The sequence below is a fragment of the Nomascus leucogenys genome, chromosome 5, assembly GCF_006542625.1.
Source record: "Nomascus leucogenys isolate Asia chromosome 5, Asia_NLE_v1, whole genome shotgun sequence".
NCBI classification, from domain to species: Eukaryota; Metazoa; Chordata; class Mammalia; order Primates; family Hylobatidae; genus Nomascus; species Nomascus leucogenys.
In genome coordinates this window covers 74,721,750-74,735,221 of record NC_044385.1, presented here as the reverse complement: position 1 = coordinate 74,735,221, position 13,472 = coordinate 74,721,750, and the positions used below count along the sequence as shown (strand labels likewise).

Genomic DNA, 13,472 nt, shown 5'->3' with positions numbered 1-13,472 from the left:
AGGGATACTTTAAAAATAAATTAGTGAACCGTACAATTAGGAAAACAGCTGAAATAGGAAATATCATGTGACAGATTACCTTAGTTGATATATATTTGGCTTTGAAACATTACTTTTGTACAGACTTGAAATACTGGCCACCGAGTGTTCCATTTGGAACCTTTAAAGACAGAGATCAGTGGCAGGAACTTCTGCTTGGAGAGGGTACTTATCATTCCGTTTTCTATTTATATTGCAAGGCAAACATTAGTACAATAAGATTCTGTAAAAGCAGTTTTAGGTTACATTTTAATAAAATGAGGAAATACATAAGAGTCTGTTTTGCAAAGAACAAAGCACTTTTTAATATAAATAACTATATATCATACATATATCATATATATCATATGTGTATGATATCTATATATATGTATGATATATATATATATATGAGCCAAGTCATATATTCCAAAACAAACACATAAGGGAAAAACTAATAAAGTAACACAGAGTAAGATAGTAAGATAATCTTACTGTCATCCAGTAGTAAGATGAGATGATCTTATGCTGTAACACTGTCACTATGAAGAAAATCTTCCCAATACTGTTGCCAGCTTCTGCCCTGGCTCTACAAAAAACATTGCACTCCTATGCAGAAGAGGGGGACATTTGTAAGCAGATTTAGACCATAAGTAGAAAGCACATTTTTGCCATTTTAATACACTGATATTAAACATTTTTTTAACTATTTTGGATTTTTCTTACAGGTACAATAGTATAAATACTACTCATTGGATATGTTATTTAATCCTCCTATTTAAAAAAATCTATTTATTATTATTATTTTTTGAGATAGAGTCTCACTCTGTCACCCAGGCTGGAGTGCAGTGGTGTGATCTTGGATTACTGTAACCTCTGCCTCCCAGGTTCAAGTGATTCTCCTGCCTCAGCCTCCCAGCTAGCTGGGACTACAGGCACACACCCTTATGCCTGGCTAATTTTTGTATTTTTAGTAGAGATGGGGTTTCACCATGCTGGCCAGGCTGGTCTCCAGTCTTCTGACCTCAATTAATCCTCCCGTCTCTGCCTCCCAAAGTGTTGGGATTACAGGCATGAGCCACTGCGCCCAGGCTATTTTAATTTTTTTAGAGACAGAGTCTTGCTCTGTTGCTTAGGCTAATGTGCAGTGGTGTGATCATAGCTCATTTAGAAAAAGTATTTATTTATTTTTTATTTTTTGAGATAAGATCTTTGTCACCCGGGCTGAGTGCAGTGGTGCAATCATGGTTCACCGCAGCCTCGACATCCTGGGTTCAAGCAATCCACCTATCTTAGCCTCCTGAGTAGCTGGGACTACAGGTGTGTACTACCACATGTAGCTAATTTTTAAGTTTTCTGTAGAGACGGCATCTTCCTATGTTGCCCAGGCTAGTCTCAAACTTTTGGGGGTCTCAAGCGATCCTCAAAGTGCTGGGATTACAGGTGTGAGCCACCATGCCTGGTCTTCCTAGGGTATTGATTCAATTTGAGTTTATAGATGTCTAAAGAAATTATAGTTTATGAGTTTTCATTACCAAACGTTTATTGAGTTTCCATGTCCTTGGTAAAGGCAAAATTAGAATGATAGAATTCTCATTTTAAGAGTTTATTTTCTTTAACATTGGGTAACCTTAATCTCTCCATCCTGAGATGATTAATTTAAGCTTAAAATCTTGAAAACCATGTTGCCAGATGGAAAAGCCGTAGCATATCAATTCATTGACAAGAGTTACATGGGACCTTTTATCTCTGGTATTCCCTCCACCAAAACTTCCCCATGAAAAAATTCCCTTCAAAGTCTAGCCATGCATGTGTTGGTATCCATAACACATTAAAATAGTACTATCTTCTGCATGTTTTAAAATGTTATCAAATAGTATACCATATGTATCATTTTGTGACTTAGTGATTTTGGTGAACATTGTAGATATACCTGTTTTGATTCTAGATAATTTATTTTAATAGCTATATAGTATGCATATGCCACAGTTTATTGGTTTTGTTGATCCATTCGTTTGTTCTTTCTTGCTTTTTGCTATTGGGAATATTTGTGTATATGCTCTAGAGTTTATCTAGGGCAGTGTTGCTAAAATTGCAGGACTTGTTAGTGATCTGGAAATTAGTGGGCTGAGATCAGCATTTTCTTTTAAAATGAAATTGAATAGGATAAAATAGGATAGAGTAGGGTAGAATAAAATAGCATAAAGTAGAAAAATGGAAAAGATATCAAGCATCTCATGTAGGAGGAGTAAGAGTTATTTTGTGAAATTTTTGTTTCAGTTATATATACATATCAAAAAAGACGGAAAGACTGCTATGGTCTAAATATTGTTGAATTGTTCTGTAAAGTCATTGTACCAATTTACATTCCTTCTAGCAGTATATATGAGTGTGCCTTCTCATCTACATCCTCACCAGCACTTGACATTGTCCCCCTTTAACTTTTGATGATCTGATAGAAGAGATCTCTTATTGTGGTTGCATTTCTATGATAAATAACATGGTGAACTTGAGTATCTTTTAATACACTTATTAATTTATTCTTCTGTGAATTGCATGAATCCTTTGCTCACTTTTGAATTGTGTTGTTTGTTTTATTTTTACTGATTTGCAGGCATTCTTTATATATTTTGTGTATGGATCCTTTCCAAGCTGTCCATTATGTATGTTACAAATATCTTCCCCCATTCTGTGGCATATTTTTCCCTTTGTTCAAGTTTACTGCTCTTTTCTTTGTGTTTTATGCTTTCCTGTCTTATGTATGAAATCTTTAACTGCTCTGAGGTCATAAATATATTTCTATACTTCTAAAAGTTTGAAAGTTTTGATTTTTTTTACATTTCCACATGGATTCTCTTTTATTTTCCATATGGAAATACTATAGATTAAATTCTCCTTAGTATGCATTTTTTCATGTGTTTCAATGTCCAAATTGTTGAAACTCTCTCCTGAAGCTTATAAAGTATGATATTCTAAAGTTACATTTTACAACTTTAGTATTTTTATAATAGAGCATCTCTGCTGCTGACTTTTTAATAGTAGATAGCACAGATACAATTTTAAACTGTATTTTTCTCAGATAAAGAATGGATTGTTAAATGTGCAAGATAGTGTATTCTTTTCCTTCTGTTTTTCTCTAATAGAATTTATTTGTGTATTTATATTTCCAGTCACATTAACTTTGCTCTAGAAGACAACTTTACAAGGATCTAAAAGGAACAGGACTAAAGATGACTGAATACTGGGTTCCAGAAATTTAAAACAATCAGGTACAAAAGTTTTTGGAGGGAATGCTCCCAGCCAGTCAGTATAAAATAAAACTGTTGAGAATGTACACAAGAAAAACTTAAAGTATCTAGCCCTGAAATACAGTGGAGGGTCCCAAAACAAGGGCTTTGGAATAGTCCTGGTTCAAATAGTTACTGGCTCTGACACTGATTGGTTGGTGACTATTGGTCACGTTACTGAAATGTGTGAATAAAATGGAGGCAATGATTAACCTGTTTCATTTGGATATTATAAAGATTAAATGAGATAAGGTGAGGCACTTAGTGCCTGGCACAGAATAACTTTATTTTTATTGTTGTTATTGCTGTTGTTATTTAGAATACGTTTTATCACATCATGGATATGGCTTTCTGTATGTATATTGTGAATTGTTATTTTAAGTATATATATCAACATATCATTAATAGCCTGGTGAAATCACATGGATAACAGGGTAAGGTAATCTCCACATGTATTGCACAAACTATACATGCAAATTGGGGATGATAGTTTTCTTTATTATGTATGCATCACATTGAAATAATGTAAAAAAAAAAAGCCAACCATCTCCCACAATGCTAAAAAATTCAAAACACTTTTTAATAGTATTATACAATAGTAATTAATCTTGATTTATTTTTAAATCTTGAAGGACTTTCTGATTGACAAACATGAAATTATGTTAATCTTATATTTCATTCAGTTTGAATCCTGCACATCATTTCTTTGAATGTGGTAATTTCTATGACATACATACAATTATGTCTTAGCCTGATGTCAGATAAACAGAATGGCCTGTTTTCCCATCATTCTAATTTTAAAGAGTTTAATTATACTTGAAATTGATAAAAGACACTGAAAAGAGGTTATTTCCTACTCAAAAGCCCAGAATCACTTTTTCATGATTTTAGCACATTAGCAAGATTTCCCTTCTGCTAGAAACGAAAGGGGCCTAGGGTAGTGCAGTGAGGGGCAGTCATATCTCTACTTGGTCCCTTCTCCTTTTTTCTCTTCTCTCCCTCTTTCTTCTCCTCTCCTTTTATTTTTTATTCCAGTAAACTTGGGGCAAATATGGAAAAAGTGTTTCCTGGTAGGATGAGGCAGAAAGAGAGGGAACTTTGGTTACAGGCCACTTCCAATGTACAAAAAACTGGTTTCTAAGGATGCTTTGTATGAATACGTTGCGTTTTACTCTGAGCCGTGGCTGTGGGTTATAGCAATGAAGGAATCATCGTCTGCCCTTTTGAAGAGCTTACCAATTAATAGAGAAGGTACATCATACAAGAATAACTGTCATATGAGGCAGAATTTGAAAAATGCCATCAATGTAGTTAAAAACAAAACAAAAAGTGCTGTGGAAATACAGAGAAGAGGTCCCAGCCCATTTGGGTAATTAGGATCCACATTGATGTAAATCTCAGTGGCAGTCATGCTGGGTCTTAGAGAAAATTAGGATTTTAACAGATCTGCTAAGATGCCATAGATAATATGTAGTAAGTATTAAGTAAAATGACAGAATATCTTTCCATATTGTCAGTCAGATCGATTTATAAATTTTTAAGTGAGAAACTTCTAAGTGATCTTCTTAAAAGCAAGCATATCTTTATTTGTTTCCAAATGTTAGAAAGTACTTTGCTATTAATTTTCATAATTTTAAGTTATAATAATTCTGAATAAATTATGATTTCTCATATTCTGAGAGATGTTTTTATAGCTGAGGAAAAAAATTACTAATATCCTCAAGGGCATAGAAGACATTGATAAGGAACACTGTTTAGACTTGGCCGTATTTTGATTATTGTTTTTATCTGTCTATTATGAGGCTGTCACTCTACTGTAGAAAATATCAGATAAAATGTTCTGATGTTAGTACCTGAAATAATAGATTGTATTTAAGTAAATAGACCCTACCTAGTCAATTAGAAAAAGCAACATCATTAAATACAGCCTTATTAAATTGCTTTTTGGAGGAGAGAGAATATTTTATTTTTATTTATTTTTAAATATGAAATAGTTAACTACATAATGATTAAACCACAGTCCAGACATATTGCATAGCTTCTGCTAGAGCTGCTCCTGCTGTTACTTCTACCTGGTAGAAAGTAGGTGATGTGGGCATGGTTATTAAGGCAAGAACATTCAGTGCATTGCTGCATATTTGATGGCTGTTGTTGCAGATTTTTCATTAAGTCCAGAATAACAAAGCCACATTCATTCACTCATTTTTTTCATCATTTTCATTCATTTCTCCTTTTCTTTTTCCAGCTTAGCAAATCATATATTCTTCTGTGGAGCTGAGAATTGATGTCTGCTCTTCCCAGTGATTTGGAACTTTCCAATCCCAGAGAAAAGTTGACAAAGGTCTAAAATTTATTTTTGCTTATCACAGGAAGTCAACTCTGAAATGAAAATTTTCTACTCATTTCCTTTATAGAGTTAAGGACCCATGTATATTTTGAGACTACTTTTTCAGACCTCAGCAGGAAGATTCCCGTAAGAGGCCATCCAGTAGTTCCAGAACAGTTAAAACATATTTGGAGTTTTATAGCTGTTAATTCCCATGCCTAAAGCTTAATTCCTTTATCTTCCTTTCACAACATTTGAGCTTAGCTTATTTTCTCTGCTAATTAGAAGTAAAGTAATTTTAACCTGCCTGGTTCCATCGAACATAAGGGATCCTGATTTTACCACATACTTTTTCCTCAGGGACTGCCCAGGACTGAGTCCATATGGAAGAAGAACTTCCTCTTTTCTCTGGAGACAGTGGCAAGGTTAGAAAAAAATCATGCCCTTGGAGCATGTGTGTTCTGTTGCATGAAACATACTTCATGAAGCACCTATTGGTCACCGATAGGAAAATCAATCAGATACTATCTATCTTTGAGGGGCTCACAGTGTAATCACTGAGATGCCAACAGATAATCGTTGTGGGTATGGAGAATGCTGAAGGGGCCAGCAGGGAACTGATATACCTCAGGTGCAGAGAAAAGGCTCCCAGAGATGGTGACAGTGACGGATGAGGCTCAAAGGCCATCCTCTACTTTCGGACAGTGCTGGCCTGAAAGAGGCTATGAGTTGATCAATGTTTATCCCATTCCCAGAGATTTTTAAAATTATAGACTGTCTGATCTTAGATGATATGTTCTCAATTCATCATAGACATTCTTTAATTTCTTTCTTCATCACATCTGAACATGAGAGTCAACCAATTTAAGTCCACCCAGTGTCCAGTTGATGTTAAACCTCACATCTTCCTGCACGCATATTGATTTCCATCTTGTGTTATTTTGTTAAATTTACATAATATCTGCTTATTGCTATTAACAGCTTAATATTAACTGTCACTATTATTTAGTAAAATCAGGTCAAAATTCAATAAAACTGTAAATAATTATGCAAAGCCAGCATCGTGTACAAAGATGGCAAAGCTTTTGAAACTAAACTGTAGCATTACCATGTGCAGACTTGTGTTCATTTGTGAGCCCTTGTAGGAAAGTCCAAAAGTAGTTTACAAAAAGTAATGTATAGAACTCGGGAGTCTTACAAAAATGTTAACAGAAAAATCCCTAATTTTTCCTAGGAACAGGTTTCATAAAATAAAGAATAGATTCACAGAATCAGCAATGAAATTACTGTATTATTACTACATAGTGATTGAACATATACAAATATATATACAAAGTGTTATAATGAATGTTTATAATATAATGAATACTATATAGTGAATATATTTATAAGATATAATGAATATATATGAAGTGTTATAATGCTAGGAAGTACTCAAAAGGTGAGGTGTTGGCATTTTTTCTTAACTCTTTTTTGCTAGATATGCCTAACATGTAATTTTGACTCTCTTTAAATATACTGTATTTTAAATTGAATTGCAACAACTTGATAGTTGTCTGTAATTAAGTGAAGTATGGTTATACACTCAATTCTTCATATTGCCAGAGAAGCATAGTTATACAGGTATCACACACTCAAAGGAATAATAAGGTGCAATTTGGTCTCTAATTTTGTGGCAGATGTATTTCCTTAATTATGTTTTCCTTGAGCTAATATTAAAATTTCACTACTTGACATTTCTCAAACAGACGCCAGGTCTTGAAGGAAGGGGAGGTGGACTAGATGTGAGAAAAGTAGTAAAAGAAAGCCAGCCTGGGTTAATTATCACCTGCGGTAGTGTTATTTGCAGTAAGGAGGGTTACCTGTGCCAAGCCAGGGCTGAATTCTAGACACCATATTGCCATGCTCTCATGCCTTAGTAGTGCTTTTTTCCCCATACAGATTTTTCTCTTGACCATACTTGGCTCTTGCTCAGTCAGTTTCTTACTTGACAGTTGGGCACGGAGTTGATTGGGTCATTCTGCAGAGACAGCTGCTGTCATGCAGAATGGCTGCAGATAGATTGAGGCTCCTACGGGGAACTATTGTGTGAATCCTACATTGTTTCATGAGTGTGCTGGACAGATTGTATATTGCTTCTGTGAACAAAGATGCTGTAATTCCTTTCTAGACTGACACAGGTAGAGTATTCCTTATCCGAAATGCTTGGGACCAGAAGTGTTTGGATTTCAGATTTTTTTTTTAATTTTGGAATATTCACATTATACTTACCAGTTGAGTATCTTTAATCTGAAAACCTGAAATCTGAAATGCTCCACTGAACATTTCCTTTGAGCAGGACCTTCGAGCATCGTAATTGTTGCTCAAAAAGTTGGGTTTTGGATTCAGATTTTTGAATTAGGGAAGCTCAGCCTGTATTAAATATGTACTTCAAAAAATGCAAATATGGCTGGGTGCGGTGGCTCACGCTTGTAATCCCAGCGCTTTGGGAGGCCGAGGCTGGTGGATCACGAGGTCAGGAGATCGAGACCACAGTGAAACCCCGTCTCTGCTAAAAATACAAAAAATTAGCTGGGCGTGGTGGCGGGTGCCTGTAGTCCCAGCTACTCGGAGAGGCCTCAGCAGGAGAATGGCGTGAACCCGGGAGGCGGAGCTTGCAGTGAGCCGAGATTGTGCCACTGCACTGCAGCCTGGGCGATAGAGCGAGACTCCATCTCAAAAAAAAAAAAAAAAAAGCAAATACATGCATTTTATAAATTTAGTCATCAGTTCCCTATGTAATAGTTGCCCTAACAGACTTAAAAGTTGAGTCTTTGATGACTAACTTCCAACAGCCAGCCTTCTGCTAGAAATTAAAAGCAATGTATTCACATCTCTGTTGTACTTAGGTTATATTGTAATTGTTTTCTATTAAATTGTGACCTCCTTGAAGGGAATGATCATGTCTTATTTTTGTATCTTAGTCAATGATACTATCAGATCCGACATTCTCTTGACTTGTAGTATCATTTCATAAAACTTACAGACTGGAGGTTTCATTAAAGAAAACACACACATTGGAATCCCAGTAGCCAGTAGAGTTACGGGCTGGGTACCATAGGTTTTTATACAGGTGGGCCAGGAAGAAAGCCTAGAACTAATCATTTGTAGACAGGTGTGTAAGAGCTGGCTGGAATTTACAGCCTAATTCTAGACATCCAGAAAACCACTTGATTTTATAGCAGAGCAGGACGAAATATAAAACTCTGCTTCCAAGGGAAAAATGAAAGAGCAGTCAGTCATTGTATCTTTCCGTGTGTGCTGTTTGTGGAAGACAACCCACAGTAGGTATTATTGCCTGTTCCTTAAGGAGTCTGAGAATAGACAAAGCCCTGCAAATGCAAGCAAACACTAGGTCTACCAACAGTATCACAGTTCATGTAAACTTTTTACTCAACAATCAGATGATATGTGGAAAGAACTCTGGGCTTTAATCTGGCTCATCCACTGAGAAGCTAGTGATCTTGAAAGATTACTTAGTCTCCCTGTGCCCCAGTTTCCCCATAGGTAACATGAGGATAATAATGTCTATGTCCTACAATTGTTGTGAAGATCAGAAATAAGATATAGACATTATTAGATTATTCACATCTACATTAAATACTTGTTCCACTTCCTAAACCTTGTTCTTTTGGAAATTTACAGACTTAAAATAGGAAAAAAATTAAAAATGAAGACCTCATAGAAAATAAGATTTCTTCACGATATTGGGTGGTGGCGTAATTTAAAGTAGAAGCTTAACTAAAAATTAACGTAACAAAATTCCATCCTTGGCTGTATTGTGGCCTTGGGCAAGTTGCCCTTTTTTCAGTAAACCAAGTGTCACAGAGAAGAAATACAAATTTTAAATAAAGATTCTTGGATTCCTCGATTAATGTAACATCACCATAGAACACTGTGTTCCTAAAATTATATATATAATAAAATTGGGGACATAGTTTTACACTTGCATATAACTGGAACTTCTTACATATATGAGTTTTTTTTTTGAATTCCAAATTCCAAATTAAGGTTGTCCTGTAGGAAATGCCTGTGGATTTTCCTACCTCTAATATATATCTCATATATGACATATATATCTCATATATGTCATATATGAGATATATATGTCATATATGAGATATATATTATATATGAGATATATATCTCATATATATCACATATGTATCATATATCATATATATCATATATCTCTCATATATTTCATATATGATATATATATCTCTCATATGTATCATATATATATATATATTTTTTTGCAAAGTACTCTGTAACTAAAGTAAATGCAGAAACAGTAAGCACTGTTTCAAAAGTGAATGGGAGAACCAACTGTTGGTGTTGCCCAAAAGATAACAGAAGGTGTCCTTCTAAGGGCAAGGTCTTATGATCCAAGTGGCATGTGAGGGAACATGACCAGATTTGGCATCAGGAGAGCTTAGCCCTGGTACAGGCTCTGCCATTAACTCACAGGGTGATGCTGATAGCAGGGACAAGCTGCTTGTCTTCTCTTTAGTTTCTTTGTGCTGCTGTAACAAATGACTACAATTCAAACAACAGAAATTTCTTTTCTCACAGTTCCGGAGGCTAGATGTCTGAATCAAGGCATCATCAGGGCGATGCTCCCTGGATATCTCTCAGGAAGAATCTTCTCAGCTTCTGGTGGTGGCCCCCAGCAATCTTTGCTGCTCCTTGAATTCCAGATGCATTACTGCAGTCCCTGTCTCTGTTATCACCTGGCCTTCTTCCCTGTGTGTCACTGTGTGCCCACTTGTCTTCTTATAAAGACATTAGTCGGACGTACGGTCCACTCTAATCCAGTATGACTCCATCTTAACTCATTACATTTGCAAAGACCCTATTTCCAAACAAAGTCACCTTCTGAGGTTCTAGGTGGATCTGGACTTTGGGGGGAAGCCATTCAACCCACTGCAGCTCCTCTCTGGGGTTTCTTCGGGTTTCTCAGAAAATTATCTCTGGAGCTCTTTTTAGCTACAGCATTCAATAGTGCCATGAAGATTATTCAGAAAAGATAGAAACCTGAAAACAAAGCTTTATTTACAAGAAAAAAGCTGGTGGCTCTGCTTGTTTTTGCTTTAGGTCCAGTGGCCATTGGGACAGCTGCTCCATGCATCCTAGCTTCCCTTTACTGACTGCAGACTTTACTTTGGATACAAGTTAATACTGTTGGCCGTGATCAGAAGGAAACTTAAAAGTTTGAGGACTTGGTAACAAAGTTGTGTTTAATGATATGGCTCAGGTGAAGTAGAAATGGAGAGCTCTGGAGCCGAGAGCAGGGATTTGGGGCTCAGTTTTCGGAATGGCTTCCATGTGAAGGAGTTACAAAGGATGGGATGGAAAGGAGGCCTGTGAATCTGGAAGTGAGTCACAGCCATTCATTTACTTGTTCATTTCACCAACACAAAGGTAGGTATTGCATTGTTAGCTCCTTTCAAGGGATGGATGACATGGTGGTGAAAGACTCGGTCTCGGTCCTCCTGAAGTGTACTCAGGAGTCTGTGAAGGTGGCCTCAGAGAAATTCATGGTAATGAGGACAGGGGAGGCTTACTAAGTTAATAGTTTGGACTTGAGAAGAGCAGAGTTGCTGACTTGCGCTCTCCTAAGGTGGAAGGGACAAGTAGGTGTTCAGATCTGTAGAAGGTAAGTGGATAGTCCAGTCAGTTATACGCCAGACCGCATTCCCAGTAAGGCTGATTTAATCACTGATGGGCAAGAGAGGCCTTAGAAAATCTTTGTTGCTTTAAATAATGTGTAAGTTTGTTGATGTTGTGGGAAATAGCAGACATGCCATTTGATAGACATATTGGCTGTTTATGTATCTTATTATAACCTTCAAAATGTTGGCAAGTTGAAAAGTATATCAATAAAAATGCCTCCAAAGTAGCAAACAGGTAAAACTCTTTCAAAAAAATTTATAACTTGCTCTTATAGGAGTGTGGGTGCTCGTGATCTTAATGTGTATGCTGTTAGGGGGTTAATTGTGACCCTGCAATATTTATGTGTTGAAGTCCTAACAGCCAGTACCTCACAGTACAACTTATTTGGAAATGGGGTCAATGCAGATGTAGTTAGTTAAGATGAGGTCATTAGGGTGGACCTTAATCCAGTATAATTGGTGTCCTTATAAAAAGGGGAAATTTAGATGCTGAGATATGCAGGGCATGGGGGGAGATTGTGTGAACAGACATAGGGAGAAGACAACCATCCACAAGTTGAGAAGCACAGCCTGGAAGAGATCCTTCCCTCACAGCCCTCAGAAGGAGCTAGCTAGTTGATACCTTGAGTTTGGACTTCCAATTTCCAGAACCATAAGACAGTAAATTTCTGTTGGTTAAGCCACCTCGCTTATCACTACTTTGTTACGGCTGCCTTAACAAGTACATGTGTTTTCTGGGTGTTTCTTCCTGCCAACCCCCAAACTTGCTTGAGGGATGAGGAAACCCACCAGTTCCTCAAACTGAAGGCCAGGTAAAGCTTGCCCATCAACTAAAACTTCGGACCATTTCCTTGGTGTCACTTTCAGCATTGTTCTTTACCAAGCATTGTTCTTGACTTAGGCAGCAGATGACATGGCATCTCTCTCTCTCTCTCTCTCTCTCTCGCTTTTACAACCAGCCTAGTTTCCACAGCTACTTTTAAGACCTAGCCAATATTTAAAGTATCTGCTGAACATTCAGTTCCCAGAAGCCCACCCTTGGATGACTCCTGTGGCCTTGAGGACAACGAGTAGGGGAGACCTGGTTCCATCCGGGCCTCCGCTGCTCGATGGCTGTGAGCCACCCAGAAGCAGCTGGCAGAGGCAATCCCTGCAGCTGCGAGAGGCCTCTCAAAAATACATGCAGTGTGTTCCTCCCAAAACCAGTGTTTGCCCTCTTCTGCAGAACTGAAGGGGCAGAGAAAATTCACTTTTTAATTTGTCGTTTCAACATATATTTTTTTCCTTTTCAGCCAGTACAGGCTACTCTGTCGTCTTTGAAGATGTTAGATGTGGGAAAGTGGCCAATTTTTTCCCTTTGTTCTGAGGAAGAACTACAGTTAATTCGTCAGGCTTGTGTCTTTGGCAGTGCTGGCAATGAAGTTTTATACACTACAGTAAATGATGAGGTAATTTTGAAGAAAATAAATCAGCTACTCACGTTTTTAGAAATGGATTTGCCAAATTGAAGATCTTGGGGGAACTAAGGAATAAAAGGTTAAAAAAAAGCATGGAAATTAGGTTTTATTTATTATATAAAGAAGCAGTTTGCTTAAGGAAGATGATTCCTGTTTGGATGTAATTTATAGATTTTTTAGAAATAGAGTTGCTTGAACTAACAGTGGTTTTTCCCATAGATTTTTGTGCTTGGCACAAACTGCTGTGGCTGTTTGGGGTTAGGTGACGTCCAGAGCACCATTGAACCTCGGAGACTGGATTCTTTAAATGGCAAAAAAATAGCCTGCCTCAGCTATGGGAGTGGCCCACATATTGTCCTTGCAACAACAGGTAACCTAGGAACCCCATGTAGAATTTCAGCTTTATTTGCAGCTGCCCTTGAGAACATTGTTTAACTGGTTGAGAGTTGCTAGCTCTTCCTGTGAAATTGACTACGTTTTGGATACCATAAAACATGAATGTATCTGAATGCCAGCATAAGGTGATGTGGCAGATGGAATCCAGGAATCATTGGCATTTTAGATATATGAATGACAATGCTATAAGCCCAGTAAACACTGCCGAACTGATTGTGGACTTTGGCAAGTCTGTCTGAACTTTGGATTCTTGATGTATGAATTGAAAGACTAA

The 13,472-nt window shown here is 37.0% G+C and overlaps 1 protein-coding gene across 9 annotated transcripts in view; it reads left to right on the top strand.

The window, feature by feature from the left end:
- The window catches only part of RCBTB2 (RCC1 and BTB domain containing protein 2), a 56,050-nt gene that overhangs the window by 16,804 nt on the left and 25,774 nt on the right, over positions 1–13,472 (top strand). For 2 of the 9 annotated variants that reach the window (XM_003270076.3, XM_030813386.1), the window contains exons 2-6: positions 3,189–3,287; positions 5,551–5,646; positions 5,992–6,056; positions 12,638–12,793; positions 13,022–13,172. The exons of 1 other annotated variant lie outside the window; for it this stretch is intronic. In XM_003270076.3, coding sequence (XP_003270124.1) covers positions 6,015–6,056; positions 12,638–12,793; positions 13,022–13,172 — 349 coding nt within the window. In that variant the 5' untranslated portion in view covers positions 3,189–3,287; positions 5,551–5,646; positions 5,992–6,014. Of the gene's footprint in view, positions 1–3,188; positions 3,288–5,550; positions 5,647–5,947; positions 6,057–10,744; positions 11,095–12,637; positions 12,794–13,021; positions 13,173–13,472 lie in introns of those variants that run through there. 6 more of the 9 variants (XM_012506940.2, XM_030813385.1, XM_030813383.1 and 3 more) reach the window with 5 other exon arrangements.